General features: G+C 45.7%; 2 protein-coding genes across 4 annotated transcripts in view; both read left to right on the forward strand.

Moving 5' to 3' along the window:
• The first annotated feature begins 225 nt into the window (after nt 1-225).
• Nucleotides 226-7,397, forward strand: fblim1 (filamin binding LIM protein 1). 2 transcript variants are annotated; one of them, XM_072715059.1, is made up of 8 exons: nt 226-306; nt 2,678-3,253; nt 3,759-3,913; nt 4,160-4,271; nt 4,398-4,567; nt 5,822-6,000; nt 6,117-6,237; nt 6,855-7,397. In XM_072715059.1, exons 2-8 carry the CDS (start codon nt 2,689-2,691, stop codon nt 6,966-6,968), a joined length of 1,416 nt encoding a protein of 471 aa, XP_072571160.1. In that variant the 5' UTR covers nt 226-306; nt 2,678-2,688; the 3' UTR covers nt 6,969-7,397. The 2 variants fall into 2 exon arrangements, with proteins under 2 accessions (XP_072571160.1, XP_023686638.2); XM_023830870.2 differs by lacking the exon at nt 226-306 and adding an exon at nt 569-743.
• Nucleotides 7,398-13,805: 6,408 nt separating this feature from the next.
• Nucleotides 13,806-26,373, forward strand: part of LOC111853338 (msx2-interacting protein-like) — a 33,076-nt gene continuing 20,508 nt past the window's right edge. For both annotated transcript variants that reach the window (XM_023830114.2, XM_023830123.2), the window contains exons 1-3: nt 13,806-14,243; nt 17,540-17,860; nt 24,779-25,384. In XM_023830114.2, coding sequence (XP_023685882.2) covers nt 14,161-14,243; nt 17,540-17,860; nt 24,779-25,384 — 1,010 coding nt within the window. In that variant the 5' untranslated portion in view covers nt 13,806-14,160. The remainder of the gene's footprint in view (nt 14,244-17,539; nt 17,861-24,778; nt 25,385-26,373) is intronic.

Genomic DNA, 26,373 nt, shown 5'->3' on the forward strand with positions numbered 1-26,373 from the left:
CATGTTTCTCGCCAAAATGATTGCTTATAATGTTAAAAAGCAGGGGGGCTGGAGAGGCCGAGTAACATTGCTGCACTTTTGGTAAATTCCATCTCTACGTGTCTTCTTTATTCTTGATTTTCTCCCTTTATTTTTAACCCCTTTATCTATGAATTAAAGATGGACCGTCTTCAAAGCTCGTGTATCCCCCCCATGTATCCCCAACCTCGAAATAGACTTACATTCCTGATTTATTCAACGAAGAGAAGGCGGATGTCAGCTTCTGGGAGCCAGTACGGAAACGTAGTTAATCGGCTTAACGAAGCGGTAGGTGTTGCAGAAAGGAAATTAATATAGCGTGTATAAGAAAAGTACGGTCTGGGGACGAAGGAGGGATTGGAAGAACGAGAGGGAGTGAAAGAGACGATTGGGGTTAGGCAGGTAGCCTACAGTCATATCCTGCTGGATTTTTCTGAGGAGGGGGGGTTGTGCGTATATTGCCTGCGTTTCGTGGCGTTTAGTCAGTGATTAACTGTTCACCTTTTACGGTTGGTAAAGTGTCAGCGGCTGGGGGGGGGGGCTGAGATGGGGGGAGGAGGAGGAGGAGGAGAGGGAGGAGGGGGTAGGGAAGCGGTGAAATGAGGAGCTGAAGAGAAAGGTGTGGCTCTGTACCGTGTGCGGTGCTGCTGCGGCGGAGCCCCGTATCGGTACCGCGGAGCGGGCAGAAGCGGAGAGGAAACGCGCACCGAGGGTGTCTTGCTCCGGTAAGGGGGCGCGGAGCCGGTGGGGGGGAGACATGGCGAAACGTGCGCTTTAGCCTTACGCCATTTAAAACAATAGCCGGGCGGATTACAGCGTCGATCCTCTTTTATGCGCCCTAATGTTTGCGGACCGCCGGCGATCGTCTGTCCTGCGGCGACGATTTTGATTCCTACCAATGCTGGGTTATTAGTGCGGCTGTCTGTAGCAAAGGCAAGAGAAAATGACGTTTGAAATGAATAAACCATAAATCCGGTTTAAGTTGTTTAGCGGTGACAGCCAGGCGGGCTCTGCGCGTTTGTGCATGTAAGGCACGCGTGTGGGTAAAGGGTTTCTATATGGAACTTCTTTGCTGTCATGTTTTAATGACTTTTTTTTTTTTTATCTCTAAGGATATTAATTGTACTGAAAGCGTGAGCCCTGCGTGTATTTTTGCACGGGCTCACAGTTGCTCACGTTTCCGATGGTGATAATATTAGTATCTTTATTATTGGTAGACTTCCGCGCCCTGGACTGGGCTGAGTTGGGGTCTATGAGGTGTTTATTGGATCAGGGGCGACCCTGGCTCAGTACCAGCCTCCTGGACCTCCAGCACACCCTAATTAAGCAGTGACTTTGCCGACAATCCCCGCTGCCTCACTGGCGAGTGGGGGCTTGGGGGAGGTGGGGGGCCCCCTGAGAGGTCTGACCTGACGGGAGCCGGTGGGGAGACCCAGGGGGAGGCGGCATGGCACCGGGTTGGGGGACCGTGACCCCGGCCTCCTGGTGCGGGCTTGCAAATGACCAGGACTAGAAAAACTAAACGCAAAAGAATCAGTTATGGTCCACTTTTTCAAATCAAAGGGATGTACGATCACAGGCAAACAGGAAGCTCGGACGGACATAACACACACGTATTAACCATGTATCACCATTAACGTGAGTGCTGACAGCGTCACTTCAATTGTGTTGTGCACAGAAACTTTAACGAGCAGTATAAACACATTTTTTTAAATCGGACTATTTTTCTTTTTTTATTGTCTTCCCCAAGAGCTTAGCATTTCTGCGACTTGGGATAGTAAGTTGGGGGGTGGCTGTTATTCGCGAATGGGACAGTGAGTACCCTGCTCCCTAGTTAATGCATTTTCGCAGTGTGAAGTTTGCCCGTTTGCTGGCCCCGCTGACCCGAACATGTCTGTGGTTTGTGTAAATGTTCCTGCTTTATCTGTAGTTACGAACCGTTGCTAATACGCCGTATCCAAAGCAGTCAGGGCCTCCATCTGTGCGTCTGAGCTGACGTATCCATTTAATTATTAACCCGCGTAAAATTACATAATTCAATCTACTAAGCATAATCGCATAGTGTTAACTTTATGTATTGTTGCGAAAAAATAGCTCTTGTTAGATAAAATGTCAGTAACCATATTCCTACACTGTAAAAAAAAAAATGGATACAGCCCTGATACGGTTTTGTTCCCCAAGGTACAAGCGACATTAATGTCCCTCATAGTCCATTTCTGTACCTTAAAAGGTAGATTTTCCTACAGCAGGGGTCTCCAGCTCCGATCCTGGGGAGCTACTGTCCAGTAGGATTTCCATCCTACCTGGCTTCCTGGTATTTACCTAAGAACAGGTGTGGCCCATCAGACACCAGGTAGATAGAAAACCTACTGGACAGTAGCTCTCCAGGACTGGAATTGTAGATCCCTGGTCTACAGCTAGAGTATAACTGGCAGACCCTTGAGGGTTCAGCCCCAGTGACAAGTAATTGTCCCCTCAAAGGTACAAATTGGTGCTTTTTTTCTGACAGTCTACTGTCCAGATTGAGGAGGTTTGGAGACTCATAGTTACAGGTATAAGGGGTATTTGGCTAATGGTTACAGGATGTACATAACAAGTAGGTTTTATTATTGCCGCCGTATTTTTTCTTAGTACTTTATTTGCTGTTCGTTTTGTGTAGCCTCAGCTGTCATGGCATCAGCGGCCCCCCAGAAGAGGATGGTATCATCTGTCTTCATCACTCTGGCATCTCCGCACCGTGCCACCGTCACTCCGCATGCCACGCTGAGTGACTCGCGCGGCTCTGCTGTCACCGTGACCGGCTCTGGGAAATCCTCGCTTGGCGCCCCCAGACTTGGCCCTCCCACAGCCCCCAAAGCCCAAACTGCTGTGCCGTATAGCCACGCCCCTACTACATCGCAGGCCACGCTTCCTGTCTCACACAGCCACACCCCCTCTGCATCACAAGCCACATCCCCCATATCACATAGCCATGCCCCTGCCACATCACAAGTCACACCCCCTACATCACATGGCCGCACCCCCACACCAAAAGCACCACCTCCAACACAATCCAAGCCCATCTTTGCCCCCTCACAAGTCCCACCTCCACCACCATCCAGCCCCACCCTCACCACGCCGAAACAGCCTTTCCACTCAATGCACCAGGGGGTTCTGCCCCCATCCTTGGGCAGCGGTCTGCCCTCCACGGCACATGGGCAGAAGGCTGCACTGGACAGAGAGAGACCAGTGGAAGGTAATGAAACCAGTACATCATTTTTATTTATTTTTTTTGGTTTCTGCTGCATCTCATTTTAATGCAGACAAGCCTCAAGCCTGTATGCTAGTCAGTCGATGGTCTCTTACACATAAACGCAACCATACAGACAGTACACACCCCAGACCCAGGGCGACAGGCAACCTCTGTCTCCGAAAGCAAAGTTTTACAATGTGAAGAATAGCATACTAGCCTACTAGTACACTCCTGTCAGGTTACGTAAACACTCTTAAGAGTTAAATGAACAGGAATACAGCAGTAGGTTTGTAGATGGCTTCTGCATTGTGGAAATGTTTCATCCCGTAGCATCTTGAGGTCGTCTGTGAGCTTTGTGCCTGTCAATGTCTGATGTGTGGTCTATGTCTGATGTGTGGTCTATGTCTGATATGTGGTCTATGTCTGATATGTGGCATGACGGATGGCGCATGGTCCTGATGTGGCATCTTGGTACCGGAGCTCACTCTCTCATCTGTCCCCCCCACAGACATTCCCCCCCCACCTCCGCCTCCACTGCCTTTCCTGGGCGCAGAGCCGTATGCGGACGCTGAGCCCCCCCTGCCTCCCCCACCGCCCATCGACCCATTGCCACCCCCTCCCCTTCCTGTCAGTCAGTCTGAAGCCCCCCTGTCTTCACCCCAAGTAAGATGCATATGTGTTTGTGGCAGAGAGATGTTCTGCCAATTTACCCACTGTGATGTATTTATCATTGACTGATTTAAGGTGTTTTTAATATGTAAATCAGAGTACTGCACACATTTCCTAATGTGCTGCGATTGTTTACCTTCTTTGTGAACTTCAGCTTTCCTTATGATTTTGTTTTTCGATGGATTGACGATGCAAAGCAAGCAGCAGACTGGCATCAGCGCTGCCCCCTTGTCTCTGCAGATGAAGCCTGTGCCTGGACCTCAGTATGGGGAGACGGCGCCACCTGCTGGTCAAAGCCAGAACAACCAGACTCCAAGAAACGAGGACCTCAAGGATGATGCGGAGGGCAAAGGTCAGCGGAGGCGTCCAAAACCCTGAAAAACAAATCTCCCAGATTCAGGAAGGTTTTGGCCCATATGTGGTGATCAAGTCATTTTTTTTACTTTAGTTTGCATTTGATTTTTTTGTTTGTTTTCAGACGTGTGTGGATTTTGCCGGAAACCAGTGGCCCTCAGCGAGGCCGCCATTCAGGCCCTGAACAGGACATACCACGCAGGCTGCTTCCAGTGCAGGCAGTGTTTCCTGCCCCTGGCTGGACAGCTTTACTACAACAAGGCAGGGATTCCACTGTGTGAAGCCTGTTACCAGGCAAGTGCCAGGCGGGGTCTGAATGGGGGCTTCAACAAGCAGCAATTTAAATTATGTGTAACTCTTTACTTGATGGGGCACAAATAATATAGTATTATGCTGCTACTTATGTATCAATTAACCACAAAGTCTTAGTTACATACTGATTTCATGGTAATTCATCTTTAATGAATTGTGCTGCATGTTTTATCTCAAGCAGTTACTTTATTTGTTACTATATCTAATTCTGTAAACCTTTGTGAACTACCGAAGGGCCTACTCATGAATAACACGTTAAATACTCATCCCATGTTTGTTCATCATTAATGTATCATGACGTATCTTTTATCTCAAGTAGGGAAAATATTTGTTCATGATTTGTTCATGATTTATATGTTAGTAGTAACTGAGTTATTACTAAGTATTTGTGCACCATCAAGGAAAATGTTACCAAATTATGGGCCTGAGCGGACAGTATATGAACTGTTTACATTTAAGCTTATTTCTCTGGATTGGCTGTTCATTGTATGTGTTGCACCATCTATAATATTCATTTATTTAAATTTGTAAACAATGAAAATACACTGTAATTGAGTGACTCTGCGGGCAGTGACTCTGCGGGCAGTGACTCTGCGGGCAGAGTCTGATACTCTCAGCGATGCTGCTCTGAATTCTGCCTTTAGCTCTGTGTGTGTGGAGTTTGCATCTTCTCCCTCTTTTCATGGGATTTCACTGGCTGCTCTGTGCTGTAAAAATGGTGCCGCCCTTCATGTGAGACGTAAAACCGAGTTCCTGACTCCCTGAGGTCATAAAAGATCCCTGGGCATCTGTGGAAAGTGTAAGGGGGGGGCGGTACCCCGAGGTCCTGGCTAACACTGTCCACTGTGGCCCTATCAAATCCGGCCCCCTAATCATCCCCTATATCTAACTGGTGAATTCTCTCCTGCCCCTTCACCACCTTAGCTACTGTGTGGTGGGCGTACTGGTGCAGGATGGCTGCTGTCACACCATCCAGGTGGGGGCTGCACAGTGGGGGTGGCTGGAGTGGCTCCCCATTGGTTCTGTAAAGCGCTTTGGGTGTCTTGGAAAATGCTATATAAATGAATGAAATATTCATGAATTCATTCAAAAAGGATTCACACCCACAACAAAACTGCCTGCAGAGGAGCAGTGATGCAAAAGCTTTAGAATAATGATACTGTTAGCATTTGAATGAGGTTTGCCTGGCACAACAGTTTGTTAGCAGCACATGCTAACGTCCCTGCGGCGCCGTAGGCCAGCCTGGAGCAGTGTTGGGCGTGCGGGGAGACCATCAAGGAGCAGGTGATGCGGGCCCTGGGACGGGCATACCACCCCCCCTGCTTCGTATGCAGCACGTGCAGCCGGCCGCTCGGAGAAGAGAGGTTTGCCCAGGGCGAGGTCGGGGAAGTCTACTGCCTCGCTGACTACTACAGGTAAGCGCCCTGCTTTGACTCTTGTTGACGATTTGCTGTAGCCCCAAGATGGGCCTTTGCTATTGGCCGTTGTGAAGACGAGTCACCGTTTCTCCACATTGTCATGGCGATGGCAGGAAATATGCGCCGTGTTGCAGTGCCTGCCAGCAGCTCATTGTGCCTGCAGATGATGGACGGGACAGCTACACTGTGGAGTGTTTGGGCCACACCTTTCATGAGGACTGCTACCGATGCGAGGTAAAGGACAGGAAGGGGGTGCCACTCGTGGGGGGAGGGGCTTATGTTGGTGGAGGGATGAGATCACTTCCTTTCTTGGGAATAATGCTACCAGGAGGACAACAGTAAAACAGACTCTAAGGTCATGGCAGAAAACGGGTCTGTGCGGCACAAGGGGCAGAGGATGGAGCCGGAGCGTTACGAGGGATTTGGGAATTCGGCAAGATCGGGGCTGGGAATGAACACAGAAGCAAAATGGGAAACTGGCAGCAGAAGGATGGCAATCGGCGAGGGTGGAGCTTGGGGAAGGGGGGCTGATTCGCCTGAGATGAAACTGCAATAAATTAGCAAGATCAGCATTGGCACGTTGCACCTTTGCATAAGTGATTTGTTATATGTAGACAAAGTAATACATTGTACATCAGATACGTGCGTTAGCAAGTAAGGTAAACAGGATGCAGGATTTTTGCTCCCCCACTCGACATCAAACTCGAATATGGGAATCAGGTCTCACAGTACAGTAAGTTAAGCAGCAACGTTTGGTCTGTGTTTTATAATACACACACACACACACAACTACACATGCTGGTCACATGTGCCACGCTTTTCTTCAAGCTCCCGTCTCATTCTGCACTCAGACCTGCCAAGTGTTACTCTCTCCGGAGCCGAATGACCAAGGCTGCTACCCTCTGGATGGAAAGATGCTCTGCAAGCCTTGTCACCTGACCCTGGTGCAGGAAAGCCAGGGTTAGGGGCAGATCTCCTCCACTCCACTGGATGGCGCTGAAGAGGGTCAAGGCTGAGTGGAGGAGGAGTACGACCAAAATGCGGCTTTTGGTGGGGGTGAACTGGAGTTTGAGGGATGTCCGTGTGTGTATGTCAGATGTGGGAATGTTTGACTTTTTCAAAAGATGATTCAGTCTGCTAAAGACCAAAAGTATTTTACTACACTCTGTGTATTTCAGTCGTTTTTCATTTCTACTTGACAAGTGTAATATTTCATTTATAATTGATAATTGGTCTTATATGCAACTCTTCCTTAAATGCACCTGACTCTGAAATGTGCCAAAGATTTCTATTAAAATCCTTCCTTTGTCTCACTCACTCATTATGTGGTTAAACTGTGTCACCATTCTATAACATGTTAAGTAATGGATGAATAAAGTCATATTTTGAATGTTTGTGATTTGATTGACTTTGCTTTCCAAATTATTTTGAAGTTCCTCTCCCCTGAAGTCTTGGAAATCCTGCTATGACTTCGGCACCACTTTTATGTTACTGGTCCTGGGGGTGATTTTTCACTCTTTCTCTGTGTCCCTAAAGTCAAAATATCATTTATAGTCAACTTCAGAAATATGATGAATGGATTCATGCACTGAGCTGAAATTCTTGTTGGTCATTGTGCAAATGAGAAATAATACATAGAATATAAATGTGGAGACATATAAATGTAATATAAACATGACATTATAAGACAAAGAGATACACTTAACACCCAGATTGCCAGAAAAAGACTGGAAATTTGGAATGGAGCAGAATGTGTAATACATGAACAAATTCAGATTCAGAGTTATGAGTCCTGGGTCAAATGGCCTCTGCATCACCATTTTTGATTTTGGGGAAGGGTTAATTTTATTTACTTAACTGGGAAGAAAGTTACCAGTCACCAGCTTTCAAATGGAAAAGTATCACTGTCAAAGGCATGCATAGGAGGCTCTGAAGTTCCAAAAAAAAAAAAATCACTGAAACGGCTCTATTCTCACTCTCTGTTCTGTTTATCTGAATTTGCTTATTTCATGAAAAGAGTCTAAAATGTAGCCCGAAGTGTGGAAAGTGGTTTGGGGGCTTTTCGGAGAATTTTTCCTTTCTCTTGCAACATGACGTCCAGGCAGAACATCGGTCAGGGTCACAGGCCAGGTCACACCCGTTTACCGTCTCCTGGAAAAAGGCGCAGAGATCCAAACCCACAGTTTCTGTTGCATTACTGACTCTCCTGAAACTACCACTATGGGAAGTTGCAAAAAAAAATGTAATTCTGGAAGGTAATTCAGATACCAAGTTTAAAAAAACCAAAAACATAATGATGCAAAAACCTTTTTGGAAATTTGTTGAAATTAACAGGCCCATGCTTGAGACAGGAAGGGCCAGACTGTTCAATGGCTGAAGAGTCTGAGGATAAAAGCAGTTTTAGGCCTCGCTGTGCTTAGCTTCAGAGTACCAGATGGCATTCGAGGTCACATGACGGGTGTGAGGGGGATTTGATGAACCCAGTGTCCCCTGGATGCAGTGAGCACATATGTTACATAGGAATAACCTCCATATCATCATTTAGAGGTGGTGATGTCACATACAGCAGTGACTGAGCGAGCCATATCTGTAGCAGTCAGACACCACTCTCGGTATTCTAGTAACGTTGCTGTGCTTGATTAATACAACATGATTAAAGTAATCGAATACAATGTAAGTGAGTACTACCATATTTTTTTACCATTGAATGAAGATTTAATTAACTTTCATTTTGATGAGAACCTGTCTTTAAGTTGAATTAATATGTCACTATACTAGGAGAATTCAGGAGAAATATTCACACATATCTGTTTCTGAAACTTATCCACGTAGGTCATAGGCCAGAATTTAAATTCATAGGCCACAGAATCAGATGAAATCACGCCCCATATTGGTGCAGAATAGGCCTTGGGGCATATCATAACGTACGGTAATTCTATGTGTAAAGCGAAGTTAGTTGAGGCCCGTTATTAGCAGAGGCCCCTGGGGTTCTACCCAGGTAACCCCATGCATTAAAGTCCCCCCACCCCCCCACTTGATTCCCCTCACTGTCTCTTTTCCCATTTCACCTTGCTCAGAACTCATTTTTGTCACACATTATCCTTATTGCTTCAGACAGTGTTTCATCTTTCGACCCTGAAGCCACTACTTATTTTCTCTCCAGAAAATCGACCTTCTTTGTCAGCGTTGGGAGACCTGACGCCTACCCCATGATCCCATGCAGCACAAGGCAGAGGAACAGCCCGGATGGCATAGCAGTCCTCGACACCCAGACAGTCCCCATTTTTGCTCCCTGTACCAGGCATTCGGTGTTCTTGATTGGCTGGGGCTGGGGAGGGAGCAAAAATGGGGACTGTCTTGGGGTCCCCAAGGACTGGGTTGGAAAACTCTACTCAAAAACAACCCAATGGAAATTCGAGCAATAACACTGGCTGTAGACTAGACCAGTCATGCCATTAGTTAAATGGGACATGTCTCTTACTTGTTTGTGGGTGAGTGGGTGAACCACATTATGGTCAGCACTATACAGCCTATATTACAGTAGTGTTCAACCTTTCAGTCCATCTTGACTTGTTTCCAGGTCAGTGTTCTAAAATATAACAACCCCCCCGGTAATAGGAAAAATATACCGAGGGGATCCCCCCCCCCCCAGTTAGCAGAAATTCCTGAGCTGCTTTTTGTTGTAAGTTCACCCCTGGTGGGACCTAAGGCTCAAATACACTCATGCAGTACAGGCAATTCAAAGACACCAATTAATCTAACCCATGGGTGTAAATTATGGGGGAATGTAACACCCCCCCTCAAATAATCATATTGTCACGATGAATGGGTGGGGACCTCAACCCCTCCCATGTTCAATCCAAAGTTATGCCCTTGATCTCACCATATGTGTTTGAATACACAACAAGTCAGGAAACACGCAGACTGCAGACACACGCGCACACACAGCAAACGGCAGGGGGAGATCCCACGACCGAAGAGGCGTGATGTCATGCTGGCGCCCTTTCAGGCACGCGGCTGCCGGCTCAGTATATACAGACGATAGTTATTGATTAATAATCATGTGTCACTTACATCAGAAACAAAACCGGGAACACGCAGAGACAGGTTTGAACTGCCGGTGATTAAATGACCTAAGACCATTTCAGTACCACATTCAGAGTGTAGAAACCAGAACAATGTGTGATAAGAGTATTGTACGATACGCTCCACGTTGAGTTTACAAGGAATGAGAATAAAACTAAAAATAAGCATAAACGTTTTGAAAATGAGATGCAGGAGATACATCATACAAACGTACCAAGTGCCTGTAACTGCTGCTAAAATTCGTGATCCCGATTCATGTTTGCAGAGATACGCAAATACTCACCTTATTGTATTAAAAGGCATCCCCGAAATTTCCCGTAGCGTCATATGGTTCTGCCACCAGAGGGCGGTCAGCTATACGTAAAGCTTTCGTTAGCAGGTCAGTGACCTAATTAAAGGCGGCTTCTCGTAGGTTCGCTATGTCCCCATCTACGTTTCCTTGTGATTAAAACTGATTAAATTACAGTACTACAATAATATCAGTTTTAGCGTAATCGAATTAATGTAGATGACCGGGCATTGAAATTTTCGAGTAAATTCTTTAACTTTTACTTAGTAGACTAAGCCTAGTTTGCTTTTTCATCACAGTCGCTTTAATTAGCTCACATATAAAAAATATGTCATCATCCGTAAGAGTCAGACATAAACACATAAACTAAACATGCTCATCAAAATCCAATCATTTTTTAAATTAAACCGTGGGCCTACCAAGCTGTCAGAAGTAATGGGTCAGTTTAAATGCAAGTATAAGTGGTCTACAACACAGAGCGGCCTATTTTTTGATAATACAGTAGCAAATGCAGTCACAGACTAGGAAATTTAGGTAATCAGACAAACGATCAAAAATAACTAAGATGAAGATTATTTGGGTCTATGGATAAAACAAAGGCGTAGTATTTGGGTGGATTTCTTACATATACCCACCCAGCGGTAGGATGGTCGTTCCACACTAAGTATGTTCTGCTGTACTGAACATATTGTTGACAAATGGCAGGATAAAAATGTGGTTGCCGGACCTCCAAACTCAAATCTGCATCGTTTATAGGCCGAAGAGACATACAGTGTCCAAAGTCTGTGAAACTGTAAGCGCGGTGTCCATCTCTTTCATAATTCTTTAAAACACCACATAAAACAGTTCCCACCAATTTAACCTTACAATGTAATCATCACATTAAGATCTACGAAAAAAGTCAGACATCTTTAGAATAAAGTAATTTCTGGGATAATAGCTAACAATGTTTGTACATGTTGTTTGTTAACTGGGATAATATCGTTACATAACTTAGAAAAACAGCAGTAAGCAATATCCATACAAGAAATGCAGAAATGTCAGTCGGATAAAAAATATTTAAAGGATCTAGCCCATTCCCTGGACTTAATTAAATCAAAAAGCATCGAATTTTATTACCTAACAGCTATATTTAGATGATTCGCATATTAAGGATAGTACATTACTAACGCCGCCCAAATTAGACTGGGTACTCCCATTCTCATTAGACCTGTTGTATTTTACATAAAAAAATTGCTGAACTGGTGTAACTGGTATTATTAGTTCGATGTGTATTGTGTACCTTCTTATTTAACATCCCTGCTCCGAATAGCTATACGTAACAAAAACACGGCCTTGTTGCGCAACAGCACCGTAACACATAACGATGTTTTTAAGGGTGGTTAGATATTCCCAGGTGCTGTACGATACCGAAAAACCAGTTAAGTCCGGATGGGCAGGCATACTGCTGTGGTCGGGAATAAAAGAAGCAGGCTATTCACGCATTCCCTGGATGTGGAGAGGGCAGCATAAATCCACGACTCCACTCATTATTTGTGGAGACATTTTACTTTTACAGTCATTACCAAACGTCGGCATTATTTGTCAAACAGGAGCTGCAATGCGAGGTGTATGCCATTGTGTGCAATAAGTTACTGCCATCCCCTGATTATCTCACACTTATGCGATATGACAAAAAGGGAAAAAAATAGTAATAGAGTTACTAAAATAGTTTATACGGCTATACTTCTCCTGAAGGGAAATTACAATTAAATTTGTTCAGGTGAAAAGCATACGCTACATGTGACGCGTGTTTGATTTAATTGTATTTGTTACATTGTATCTACAGCTGTTGATACACAAAGGGTTGCGCAGTTGAGTAGCTGCATAACGCCAGTAAGCCGCAGCTTTACTTAAAATGGCCGATCGGAGATGCAGCTTTAAGTCCCATGAAATGGCGTCCGATGCGCGACATCGCAAATATTTGCTAGTCGCCACCAAGAGTATTGTTTGCAACCACGCACTCACCTCCTTTCATTGTTATTATCCCCAAAATGTATATCATATACGAATTGGCCAAAATGTATAATTGTATACCGAAAGATTGATAAACATGTTTCCAGAAAGAAATCGGTGATACCTTACATACATATCGTTAAAAAAAGTTCAGTAGTATGCAGGATTGTTACAATTTAACTTCCGTAATATAAAAACATCGTGGTTACGATTTAATTTGGAGTTCGTAAGCAAAACACGGGCGATGAAATTTTCGTTCGTGGTTCATCTTTAATCCACTGCTATTTTATCGTGTTAATAATTCCAAGCATAATTCCAAGACAAAAGAAAAAGGGTGAAAGATGGCGGTGTTACACAAACAGAATCCAGTGCACATCATCCTTTCACTGAATGAATTCAGTACTTGTACCCGAGCAGGAATTCGTAATTTGAAATGTAAGGCCAGCGTTCATATCCACCCATGCAACAGTTCTGCAGAATAAAATCAACCCACACGTTTATTCCTGAAATTCGATTACTCCCAGCATTGTGCGCGTTTTCTCGAATAAGCTTGTTGTACTATTACAGCCACGTATTTATTTTCTCGAAGAACAAACGACGATTCTCGGACTGCGTCTCTCCCCCACAAATATCAGACCCGCAAGAGCCGAAAACGCCTCGTCCGCAGACAGCGCCAGCAGACGGCCGCTTTATTCGGCGGGTGTGAAACGGCTCCCCCGCCCTTCGGACGCCACACCCGCGCGTCGCCGGCCTGCCGCGCTCATCACAGACCCCAGCAGCTTCCAGACGTTTCGCAAAACCTGATGCAACGTCTTACATATACTATGTAGAGTTTCTTACATTTACATTTGTGCAAATAAAGTAGCTTATATAACAAGAGGACATACTAAATATTAACTAATTTACAGTAGTTTATTTAAAATAGAGGGCATGACAGCTGAATATCTATTTTGATAAAGGACAGCTTTACGAGTGAAGAAAAACTATATATTAACTATATATGTATACTGTGAATAAATATGTTGACGATGCATATTTTTTATTATTGAAATTCGAAATATAAAACATTTGTCTTGTATATATAGTTTAGTCATTTTATAATAGTACTGTAGTTTTTCCCTTCTATTTATGTATGATCCTTAATTTAAGAATAATATTGATAGTTGTGGTATCAAACGCTCTGCATACAAACTGAATTACAATAAACAGTTATACAATCTTCGGTGAAGACAAGGCGTTTTAAAATTTGCAAACACATCCGTATTGCGCAACAGTACATCATTACAGAACCTCCCTTCCCCCATGCTCTTCATTCTCATACAGAGACATTTTTTACGCCTGCGCACAACGGAGTGCTGATTCGGGTGGGGGAGGGCACGACAGCGCTTGTTTACGACGCATGCGCGGTCTAATTCTCAGAATGCGCGAGCCGGAGTCAGAGAAAGTGGTAGAGGTTGGCGGGCTCAGGTTGCATGCGGGCTCGCGCGCGTGTGTCAGGGGAACCGCTACGGGGGGAGAGAGAGAATAGTGTGTTGGGCGCGTGCGCGTGAGCTCGAGCGCGCGCGTTCCTCGAGGCGCGGTGGAGGATCACGTTCACGCAGCGCGAGAGCTAACCGCTGAGTCGTGTTGGACCGAGTCGTCACCCTGTGCGCCGAATATCTCCACAGCTTAGAGCTCGCGGCGCGGACTTGCGACCTGCCTGCAGCGAATAAAGAAGAAGCGTGTGAGAGAAGAGATAAACGTTGCAAAAAGCATTTCTGTATGAACGGGGGACACGGACACACATTATGGTCCGGGAAACCAGACATCTATGGGTGGGGAATTTACCCGAAAATGTGCGAGAAGAAAAAATCGTCGAACATTTTAAACGGTGAGTATTTTTTCTTTTTTTAAGGCGAGGAGGAGGGGGAGAGAAACACGGGGGTTGTTCTGGTTACGAATCTCGAAATGCAATCAGTCTCTCGGCGCAGTAACATTCAGACCAGTTAAATGCGCCGTGGGAAATTACTCCTAGTTAGTAAAGGAGAGCGGTCAGAAAATGGGATTCTCCCTACGGTTTTGTTCGGAGAAAGGTTATTTTTTTCCTGCTACTTAATGATCTTTGTGGACTCGAAATATCGACGTGTCTGCTTGACTGCTAGTCGTCGACGTCCGGAATTATGTGTGTGTGTTTAAAAAGGCAACCGGGTGCATGTGAACGGGGCTTGACTGAACCTGGATGAAGCGACAAAATGGTGATACAGTAACAGTGCATCGTTGTTTTCCGCACTGTTTTTAAACGTGCGCTTGCTCAGTATCCCAGTGGCGCGATTGCAGCTAAGCGGCTTCCCTATTTATAGTTTAATACTGCTGCTGAAAAGACTGGGGAGGTGAGACATATTCAACAAAAAATGACAATTTAGCCGGCTTTTGAAGGCACGGTCACCACAAAGACAATTAAATCAATCACTGCCGGGAAGGCATTAGGACAAGTCAGTTTATTTCTCTCGAGCATAAAACATCTTAATTTATTGCCCGGATCTAGGGGCTCGAATCGTGTCTGGTCGGCATGGGACTGGGAAATATTGACATGCGTTCGGTTTGAAGGCGCAAAGTCGTATAGACTCTCCTGTCGCTACTTCTAGGTCGAAAACTGCGTGGTTACGGTGATGGGTCTGGTCCCGGATCGGGCAAAGTTTCCTTTCATTTTTAATGCAGTTTAAGGGACTAACACGCACGATGCAGATCGACTACACTGATCTGACCGACCACTTGGGCAAGGGGGGGTGAGCTGGACATCGCCGACTGGACGCAAAGGAAGATGTCAGTCATGACACCAGTGCGCATGAATATATAATCGCGCTAAAAACAAAGGGTGTAATTCAGTATTTGTCTTTGTACCTCATTTTTGGAGAATCAAATTTCCAAACAAATATAATTCTATGCAGAGTTTAAGGAAATGTATCGAATGATGTGATCCGTCTGAAGTCAGTAAGAGTTTGGTTTCAGGACGGACACATCTGTGGCATCGTAAATATTTTACCTAATGTAAGAGAGGCGCACCTTTTGCTGATACTCGCTGACACACCTTTTCTTCGGAGTCTTTGGTTTGGCCTTGTTACATTATTAATTTGACATGTCGGTAAGGATAGTCTGAAATTTTATATAAAATCCACCACCTTGATTCGGCGCACCAAAAGCGCTGAGGGTTTAGACTTTTCTCAGATAGACGCCGAGAGACGCTTGCATTAGACGTCCTGGCCCCGGAAGCCCTTAGTTTTTCATGGCAAAATTATGCGCTACATATATTTAAAATTAGCGTGGTCGGCAGATACAGAAATGTACGCGCAAATGAAGAGTCTCTATATCGTTTACATGTGTAAAAGCGTTAACCGTGCAATGCACATCTCTTGCAGTTTGCGATGGATACGAGAAAAAGAACTGTCTTTTTCCATCAGGAAGGTTTGGGGTCTGTCAGAGAACTGAAGTGTCTGGAAAAGGAGGGAGGGGGGGGGGGCATGGGAATTGGTTTGTAAAATGGCGTCGCGGAAGCCGTATGGGAAGGCAAAGCTGGGCTTTTAACCACGTGAAAGATGTTTCTGTATTGTAAACCTCCCATTTTCTCCCGTGAGACACTGCCGGTCTCTCTCCGGCTCATTGTGGAGTGAATGAGTTTTGAAAACTCGTCTCTGATTACTTTTGATATTTACCGTGCTGTATTATGAATATTGTATTTAAAGTTCTTAAAATGTTAATGCCATGAATGAGAATGCCATGGCATTTTGTCCACCCCCCCCCACCCGCAGTTTCAGATAAAATTTCATTGCCACGATATGTAATTTAGGGGGCGAGATATTTTGGAAATAAAAAGCAGTAAGATAATGCCTCGCATGTTTCGTTGTGTTAGTCAGCAGTACAGTAAAAGTTCCAAAAAAGTTTTGATTACTTAACTGCTTCTTCTCACAGCCCCCATAGATGGAAGTTTTGTCTCGCGGTTCCATGGTTCCATTTCGTGGTTTTGGATTGGTGTTGAGCTCTAATGGGTAGAAGAATAATAGGGGAAGGGTTTGCCCTTTATGGCAAATGCATCTACAACACCCCGCCCCGACATAATCACGTGACTCTAGAATTACTTTGTCAGTATTGGCATAGTTAATGCAGTTACGCCAATAATGTAGTTTAAATCCCACCCGTCCAGAAAAAATTAATTGTGAGGTTGTATTGTTTGTTTCTTTAAGGTTAGTCTATATCTTTTACTTCAGTTTTGTTACGCCAAAGGAGCCCTCTTCAGTGGACAGTGGAGGGTCAATGGCTGTAGGATTTAGTTTACACTTTAGACAGCAGATGACTTAGAATCTTCCTCAATGCACTTGATTTAAGGTATAGGAGGAAACTAACTTTCTGTGATGTGCCTCTGTGGATCAGGCTTCATCTCTGGTGTTTTGCTATTAAAAACATCCATTAGTAACACTGGTCATTTGTGGATACGTATGTGTCATAAAAGGAGAGGCCAGTATCTGAGGAGTTTATTTTTGGGACTTGGGTATTTCACCTGGTTGTAGTGTAAGCTTCCTTTGCTGACCTTCCTGGCCAGTGTGTTTTCTTAGTTTCTGTTGGGGTGGGAGTTATCTTTCCTTTGAATCCTTCTTTCTGCTGCTTGGTAGGGTGACATTTGCTGTATCCCAATGTCCGTTCATTCTGGGGTAGGGTGGGATTGGGGGTGAAACGTGGGAGTGCCTGCTGTCTGCTTTCTGCCGTGTGAATGGACATTGGGTTTGGCCTGGACCTGCTGCATCTGAAAATGCAACATTGTCTTTATTATGCTTAATTTTGCTTGATGGATGCCGCTGTTAAGGATTTGTTGCTTTGTGTGGTGGAAGCTTTTGAGTTAACTCTAGGCTGTCTGTGATTTCTCAAGGTCGCCATGCTTCCATTGTCCACCATTTTCCTTATCTCTGTTGATGATTTCTCTTCTGTCACTACTGGACAAAATAACTTTTGCCCATGAGTTCCAGGGAGTTAGTCCTAGATTATCATGGCCGAAGCATGAACCTTTGTTTTGACTTCATTTAGGCCACAACTTAACATTAATTCATCGCCCATGTTCTTTTTTTTTACCTCTCCCCCATTCTTCACCCCCCCTCCCCCATCATAACCCATTCCTCCGCTCCCCTTCTCTCCACCTAGGTATGGGAGGGTGGAGAGCGTCAAGATCCTGCCGAAGCGAGGCTCCGAGGGCGGCGTGGCAGCCTTTGTGGATTTCGTGGACATTAAGAGCGCGCAGAAGGCTCACAACTCCATCAACAAGATGGGGGACAGAGACCTGCGGACCGATTACAACGAGCCGGGCACGATCCCCAGCGCTGCACGTGGACTGGACGATAGCCTGTCCTTAGGCAATCGCGGGCGGGACGTTTCAGGGTTCGCAAGGGGTGCGGGGGGTCCGGTCTATGGGCCCCCCCCGTCCCTGCACAGCAGAGAGGGTCGCTATGAACGCAGACTAGACGGGTAAGTGGACAAGGTTTCTCTGAATGACAGGGGACCGTTGTTTCTTATTAAACATTTTCCCCCCCATTTAAAACATTTGTACTGGTGAGTTGTTTAAACAAACAAACAAAAAAAAAAAAAAAGAGAACAGATTCGTGGAAGTTTCAGACGTAAAACGTATTCTAGGGATCCCATCTTCGTCCACCTTGCTCATGGGATTATAAACGAAACTATCCGCGTGTGTCGTTTCCATAACATACATGTGTAGCGTAAGTGTTGGGGAATCAAACTGTGAGCTATATCCTGTTGGATATCACACTTGAGGAACACTCATGGCGTTATTGGATATCCTAAATTTCCAGGGATTTTGGATGCAAGACATTTTTTAAATTTTTTTCCCCCCCCTTGCTTTTGCTGGTCTGCAGTGGAATCGTTTCGATCTGGAAGTACAGTACAGCTCGTGATGGATTATTACCCTTTAGCTTTAAAACAAAAACATATGATTTCTAAATTTACACATTTGCCGACTTTTATGACAAATTCGTTAGAAACCAGGAAGTAAAACGTGTCTTGTCCTTGGTTTTTTTGCACTTCTCTTAGTGGAGGGTGTTTGGCATTCTGTTCCTGGACTGGTGGATAATATTTCCAAGGTATTTACACCCCCATTGGATTAATATATTGTGGCCACCCAAGGATGTTCATGTGTTTCCATGGGGTCGTTGGTCTTTCAGTTCTCCTGTGGGAATATATATAGATATATATGTGATACCAGGGCTTTACAGTCAAGTTTGGTGGAGACCTTGGGCACTATTTGACCTGGGGAAGAGCGAACATAACATACCATTTCAAAGCAGGACAAGCTCCATGTATTTAGTTGTTCTGGGATTTTTTTGCATTTGACAACGGACCAGAAGAAGCAACAGGCACAGGAATGGCATTCAGCAGAAGATGGAGGACGGTACAATACAAAAAAAAATGCGGGCAATTTTGAGGAGATACGAGTTTTTGTTGGGGCCGAAGAAAATGGAAGATAAACCGTTGGAATTTTTTTCCATGGATGTATTGGGAGTTATTTGTCCACCACTACTGGATTTACCTACCTGTCAGCTCTGGATGTAATAGTGCTTTGTATTTGTCGTTTGGAGCAAAGTTTTCTCACCATCGCCTTGCCAACCATCAGGTAGTTGAGTAGAACTTGTAAGTATCTACAGAAACATTGGAATAAACCAAAAGTCCATGGCTTGCGAGCCGAGAACTCCAGTGTATTCCCTGGGAGAAATGCGGACTGGGGATTATTATAACTGTTGGGAGGACTCATCCATGGTGTTCGTTGCCATGACACTCTGCCCATGGATTGTAGGGATTCCTGTGGATATCAGACCTGGCAGAAGACTGTGACTTGAAGACGGATGTAGAGGTTGCGGATTTGATGAAGAACTGTGGGATTTCCATGAACCTCAGACTGTTTCAGGACTAAAAATTTGATTAGTGGATAGGAGAAGACAAGATGCCTCTTTCAAATCGCTGAACCGGATGTATTTATTTTTTTATATCCATTTTTTTAAGTGCCAGGATTTGTTTGCTCTCTGGACTGTAATCCTGGCATAGCTGCATCTAAAAGAAGAAGAAAAATGTCAGATTCAATACAGGTATTTTATGTGCTGTATTGCTTGTGTATTTTTCCCCCCACATTTTCTGGAGAATTGCTGAAAGACGAGCAGTGGAAGTTTTAGAGACATTCTACCTCATTGTTCCTTTTCTGCGAAAGAGCGGACCGAAGGCCAGGACTTTGGATTATGCATTAGCCCCCTCCCAGCTGCTGGGCCTCCTGCCTGCTGCGGATATTGTGACCATTTTACTTCTGCCTGCTTTTTTTGCGGCTGTTTTTAAAACAATTTTTTTGGCTCACAAAGTTCTGTCTCCCTGTATTATATTTGGGATTGTAGGTCGGGGTTCTGCTATCGCAAAAGGTTGGTATGCACTGCCCTATCTATTTTAGCACCTCTAAGTCAGTCCATTTCTATCTCTCTTCTGTCTTTTCCTCTCACTCGCTCTCTCTCTCACACTCACACACTCACCAGAAAGAATACTGTGTTGCTCTGTAGGCTTCAGCAGACTTCTGTCTGGTTTAATATAGTTACCCTCCCCCCAAACACACACAGTTTCTGTCATTGTTCTGTTTGTAGTACTGCTCTGTGAATTAATACCCTTATGAGTCAGCTTAACTCTGTGGGGGGGGGGGTGGGCTAAAAATATCAGCTGAAATCAGGACTGCATTGGGGTTAAAGTACAGCGCAGATCAATATTTTGTGCAGGGAGCGAGGCATGCGGCTGGCTGTCTGTCCACTTCTGTCTCATGGCTATTTGAGATGCCTTGTGCACTGGAAGGGGGAACCTTGTGGTAGTTTCCTAATTCAAAAGCAAATTTATTTTAGTGGAACAGGAAGTGACCTGGAATTGCCACCAGTGACCAGTGCGTCAGTAGTGCACTTCTGTGACTGCGACGTGGGTGGCTCCACGTGGTGGATAAATGCTTGCATGCCATATATATTTTACAATATAGAGAGAAATGTAGTCAGTCACTACTGCTGTATATGCTGCTGTTAAATTATACTCCAGGAGACATATTTTGCTTCTGCCATAAGCAGGTTTCAGTCTCTCTTTACTTTTTTCCACAGTTTCATTTAAAAACATGATTTCTCAGAAGCCTTTCTTTTGACACCTTCCTCTGACTCTTCCCTCAATGTCCCTTTTTGAATTTTTCTTAGCAAGAATGAGGTTTAGATCGAAAGCAGTTCTTCACCCTTCTGTTCTGGTTTGTCTGCCCATTTTCATATAGTGTCTTTTTCCGTTTCATACTTTCACCTTTTAGGTACCCAAAAAAGGAACTTTACAGTCATGCAGAGTTGGAAACGTGGTGGTAGGCCGCTTACAACTGCATTAGGTATCGTCGGGTATCACATTGGTTGCGTTTGCTGAGTCAGGTCCCAAGAGCTGCCTTGCTATAGGACCCTTAAATAAGACACTTAATGTGAATTACTCCAGTGGGAAGTGGCTTTCGATAAAGGCGGCAGCTATGAGACTGAGCATCCCTCAGTCTTCAGTACTACTTATCGAGTACAGGGTCAGAGTGAGTGGAGTCCCTCCCAGGAAGTGGGGGACACCCTAAACTGACATTCCAGTCTTTCACAGGGCCCCAGTTAAAATGAACCCTAAACATTAGTCAGAGGGGTTCTGTTGGTTTTTCAGTGGTGTGTTCCATCACCTGCTGCCTATTAAAGCTTAGAAACAAACAAAAAAAAACCAGCATGCCCTGGTAACCTCTGATTAGCACCTCCTGGATTTACACCAGAGCCGTATGCTTGTCTGTGAGTCCATATCTAACCTGGGACCCTTGTAAAATCAGACAGCAAATTCTTGGTCAGTTTCCATTCAGAAGTGCTCCCTAATTTTAACGGGAATCAGTAATATCTGGTTGTGAAAATAATTTGGTCATGAAATATTTAGCAGCACACATGCAGACTCTGTAGTGTGTCAGGGCTTGCGGTGGATCGTCAGGGACGCCCTGCAGTGTCTGCTCATGCCATCGGAGGTATGGGAGCCCGAAGCCCTGTGCCATGCAGACAGTTCTTTACAGTTGGCTGAGAAGAAACCTGAAATCCTAGGGGCAGAACAGCCCAAGCCAGTTTGACTTATTTCCTAACCGTAATTTACCACAAGGAAACTTTACATAAGAGGTGACGTTTTTAATGTCTTGTGAGAGCTGAGATTGTAATTCAGGTCAGCTGTGCCCTGTGTATTATTCATAGGTGATAGATATTATTTTGGGAATATTAAGAAGCTGTTCTGAATGGGAGGCGTCTGAACTAGTGGCCTTGCTCTTATAGGTCTGATTCCCGCCCTGTCTCGTGGCCTCGCAGCCTCACTCTAATGGGTCTTATTCCCACGGTGCCTTGTGGCCTTGCTCTTATAGGTCTGATTCCCGCCCTGCCTCTGATTCGTGGCCTCGCAGCCTCACTCTAATTGGTCTGATTCCCACGGTGCCTTGTGGCCTCGCTCTTATAGGTCTGATTCCCGCCCTGCCTCTGATTCTCGCCCTGTCTCGTGGCCTCACAGCCTAACTCTAATGGGTCTGATTCCCACGGTGCCTTGTGGCCTTGCTCTTATAGGTCTGATTCCCTCCCTGCCTCTGATTCTCACCCTGTCACGTGGCCTCACAGCCTCACCCTTATGGGTTTGATTCCCACCCTGCCTCACGGCCTCACTCTTATAGGTCTGATTCCTGTCCTGCCTCTGATTCTCACCCTGTCACGTGGCCTCACAGCCTCACTCTTATGGGTCTGATTCCCACCCTGCCTCGTGGCCTTGCTCTTATGGGTCTGATTCCCACCCTGCCTCATGGCCTCACTCTTATAGGTCTGATTCCTGTCCTGCCTCTGATTCTCACCCTGTCACGTGGCCTCACAGCCTCACCCTTATGGGTCTGATTCCCACCCTGCCTCGTGGCCTTGCTCTTATAGGTCTGATTTCCGCCCTGCCTCTGATTCCCACCCTGTCACGTGGCCTTGCAGCCTCACCCTTATAGGTCTGATTCCCACCCTCCCTCACGGCCTCACTCTTATGGGTCTGATTCCCACCCTCCCTCACAGCCTCACTCTTATGGGTCTGATTCCTGTCCTGCCTCTGATTCTCACCCTGTCACGTGGCCTCACAGCCTCACCCTTATGAGTCTGATTCCCACCCTGCCTCGTGGCCTTGCTCTTATAGGTCTGATTTCCGCCCTGCCTCTGATTCCCACCCTGTCACGTGGCCTTGCAGCCTCACCCTTATAGGTCTGATTCCCACCCTCCCTCACGGCCTCACTCTTATGGGTCTGATTCCCACCCTCCCTCACAGCCTCACTCTTATGGGTCTGATTCCCACCCTGCCTCACAGCCTCACTCTTATGGGTCTGATTCCTGTCCTGCCTCTGATTCTCACCCTGTCACGTGGCCTTGCAGCCTCACCCTTATAGGTCTGATTCCCACCCTGCCTCGTGGCCTTGCTCTTATGGGTCTGATTCCCACCCTGCCTCATAGCCTCACTCTTATAGGTCTGATTCCTGTCCTGCCTCTGATTCTCACCCTGTCACGTGGCCTCACAGCCTCACTCCTATGGGTCTGATTCCCACCCTCCCTCACAGCCTCACTCTTATGGGTCTCATTCCCACACTGACTTTAAGCGTCGGCGTGGCTTTTTTTTCCTTCTACTGTCCTTACATGTATAGTTTTAGGTTAATTAATTGGTCTCTGTAAATGGCCTGTGTCTGCGGGTTTGCATTTACCACATCGTGGGGAGTAAATCCTGTTACTTTTTAGCTTGTGAGGACATTTGTCCCCACAATATAAACCTCAGTTTTATAAAAAAAATCTGTGAAACAATCAGAAAGCTAAAACATGTATTTTGTTTGGTTAATCATGATTAAAGTTAGGGCAGGGTCAGGGCTAGGAATATCATAGTTAGGATTAGGGTTATGCCATAAAAATGAATGTAGAATCCCCTCAATGGTAAGGTTCTCACTCAGCACACCCCTACATTAGGTGACTAATCACTTTCCTTTAAGTATGAATGTTTTTTTTCCTTTAAGTATGAATTAAAGAGAAAATACATTTTATTTCCTTCATATTTATGATGTTGCTGTTCACCTTTTGAAGAAGCAAATGGAATAAAATGGGAAATAGTGGCAAAGGGTAGGAAAATGGGCTTTCCTAAGGCTGGTTCATACTTCTCCGCACAAGCCACTCTGCGTACACAGAAATGTTCATACTTCTCCACACAAGCCACTCTGCGTTTGCGTACACAGAAATGTTCATGCTTCTCCACACAAGCCACTCTGCGTTTGCGTACACAGAAATGCTCATACTTCTCCACACAAGCCACTCTGCGTTTGCATACACAGAAATTTTCATACTTCTCTGGTCAGGCTGTGAACTTCGCACATACGTGCAACGTGTTGTATTTACATTTTTATTATTAATAATATTCTCTGCACACACACCACAGCAATGTGATTTATGTCCATTTCTCTGTTTTACAAATTCAGTTGCCAGCTGTGGTCAGCTGACTGGCGTGAGATTTTCAGTTCAAGACGCGTCTGCATACACATGTATCTAATAGTTTTATTACCTTGTAAATAGTGTACATAGTTTGTAAACTACCCCAGCACTCATCAAGGTAACAAATCGGTCATGCGCAGTCTGTCCAGCGCTGCGTCTACACCGCTGCACAGACACAAATTTGGCGCGCAGCAAGCATTCTCCCGCGGAGGTGCACAATGACTTCAAATGCATCGTAAACATTTGAGTGGACACGTGCAGAGAAGTACGAACCAGCCTTTCGAAGTCATGGTTGCAGAGAAGCTCCTGTAGGCCGTGAAAGGACTTGGACAGTAGCTAGCAAGTCATGGCACCACAGTGCGAATCCCTTGCGTTTCGCACTGAGAGCGGTGGGCAGTGGCATGTTTGCATAAACATGGCCTCCCTCCATCAGGGCAGAATAGCCATTTGTTTGGCAGTGTGTGGATTTTGACCTGTATGCAAAACTCAAAGAAGACCTGGGTATTACCGTGGTGCCTTGACTGGCAGAGACTTCAGGGGGAGTGGGGGTCACGGAGGGTAGTCGGGTGGGGGAGGGGGAAGCTTGACACATTCTTTGGAGTGATTACATTCACGCTAGAGCTCTTTTTAGTAACCAACCTTGGAGTGAAACTAGTAAGACGGGTTTGACCTGAAGGGGTCCGGTTCTGCTCTAGAGATTTTGATCTAGAAACATGTAATGCCAGTGAATGAAAAATGTCTGCTTTACACTTGAGTTAAATGCTTTAAGTTAATGTCCATACTTGCTCGGTCCTGGTTATTTTGTTGCCGTATAACTGAGCGCCACCCCCCCTGTCTCCCCCAGGGCTTCCGACGGCCGGGAGCGTGCCTACGATCACAGTGCCTATGGACACCATGAACGTGGCGCTGGTGGTGGGACCAACTTTGAGCGTCAGCGACACTACGACACGGACTACTATCGTGACCCCCGGGAGCGTGCGCTGGTGGGCCCTGGCGCTGGCTCCAGTTCTGTCGGGGGGTGTGTGGCAGGTTCCGGAGCGGGCCCTGGAGGGGTGGGAGCTGGCGGCGGGGCGGGTGCCGGAGGGGGCGGCAGCGCCGGTGGCGGGGGATCCTCGTCAGGCGCGGTGGGCTACTACGGCTCCCGCAGCCGCAGCCCGAGCCGGTTCGAGGCCCCTGAGCCGCGGTATGAGCCGCGTGCCCGTGAGCCCTTCGCCCTGTCCAGCGTCGTGCATCGCGACCTGTACCGTGAGGACCGTGGCCGGCGCACCGAGCGCGTCTACCACCACAGCCGCAGCCGCTCGCCCCACTCCTCACAGTCCCGCAACCCCTCGCCGCAGCGGCTGGCCGGCCAGGCCTCTCGGGCTGCCCGCTCCCCCAGCGGCTCCGGCTCCTGCAGCCGCTCATCCAGCTCAGACTCCGTCAGCAGCAGCAGCAGCAGCAGTAGTGGCAGGTAGGTGATGCTGCCGTGACTGTGGATAGAAATAGCCCATTCAGCTGCCTTTCCATTTGGTTGTGTTTACTTCCAGGCGTGCCATTTTGGGTCCGCTTTGTGGTTACTGTTGATCCATAGACTTTATTGGGCTTTGTGAGGGAGTGCTGTAGTCATTTTTGTAGGCACTTTCACAAGATAAGATCTTTGGCTTGTTTTTGGAGGATGGTGCTGATTTATACAATAGTTATGACCTTATTCTGACCTGAATGCTTTTCTATGTCTTATTTGCATCTTGTTGATGAGTGTCTGTCCTTTCTGGCAAGATCTCTCTGATCTTTACTACTGTGAAGTATAGCCTGTTTTTATTATGGGACTCGGGTACTTTCCAGCATCAGTCATGCATAAATTTTGCACATTTCGATCTGACAAATGCCGGTGTTTTGGTTGTGTCAGATATGGACACGGACATTTTTTCTTGCTGTTTGTGGAACTGCAAATATTTTTAGAGTTGTCACAACTACTTGTTTAAACTCAATTGCTCAGTTATTAAAAAGCATCCATCGAAATTTTCCTTATCGATTACTTGGAAATATGGCGGAAAGGAGATTGCACATAGTGGCTGAGGGTCCGAATAAAGTGTGAAAGTATCAGTTTTGTGGAAACACGTCACATTAAAAGTGAATGAAAATGCAGTTGTCTGTCAATATTACAAAGCAGAACTTAAATATTGCCACAGTACAACTTCAACGCAAATGCATCTCGTTCAGCTAGGCGAAGATATGAGCTGTTTAGCCTCTCAGGGTAGCCTCACCTGTAATTCTCATCACTGCCTTAAATCATTTTGCTTGATTTGCTTTCTGCATTTACTGTATATCAAAATAATTGCTGCTCAAGTGAAGGTCTAGCATTTGCTTGATATTGTCTCTCTGGAATATTTCCATTCAGCAGAACACAAATGTTTCTTAGTGCCCAGTTCTGGGTCGCTTTTCTCCTTGTCTGTCGTTCTT

This window comes from Paramormyrops kingsleyae, chromosome 8 (assembly GCF_048594095.1).
Source record: "Paramormyrops kingsleyae isolate MSU_618 chromosome 8, PKINGS_0.4, whole genome shotgun sequence".
Taxonomy (NCBI): Eukaryota; Metazoa; Chordata; class Actinopteri; order Osteoglossiformes; family Mormyridae; genus Paramormyrops; species Paramormyrops kingsleyae.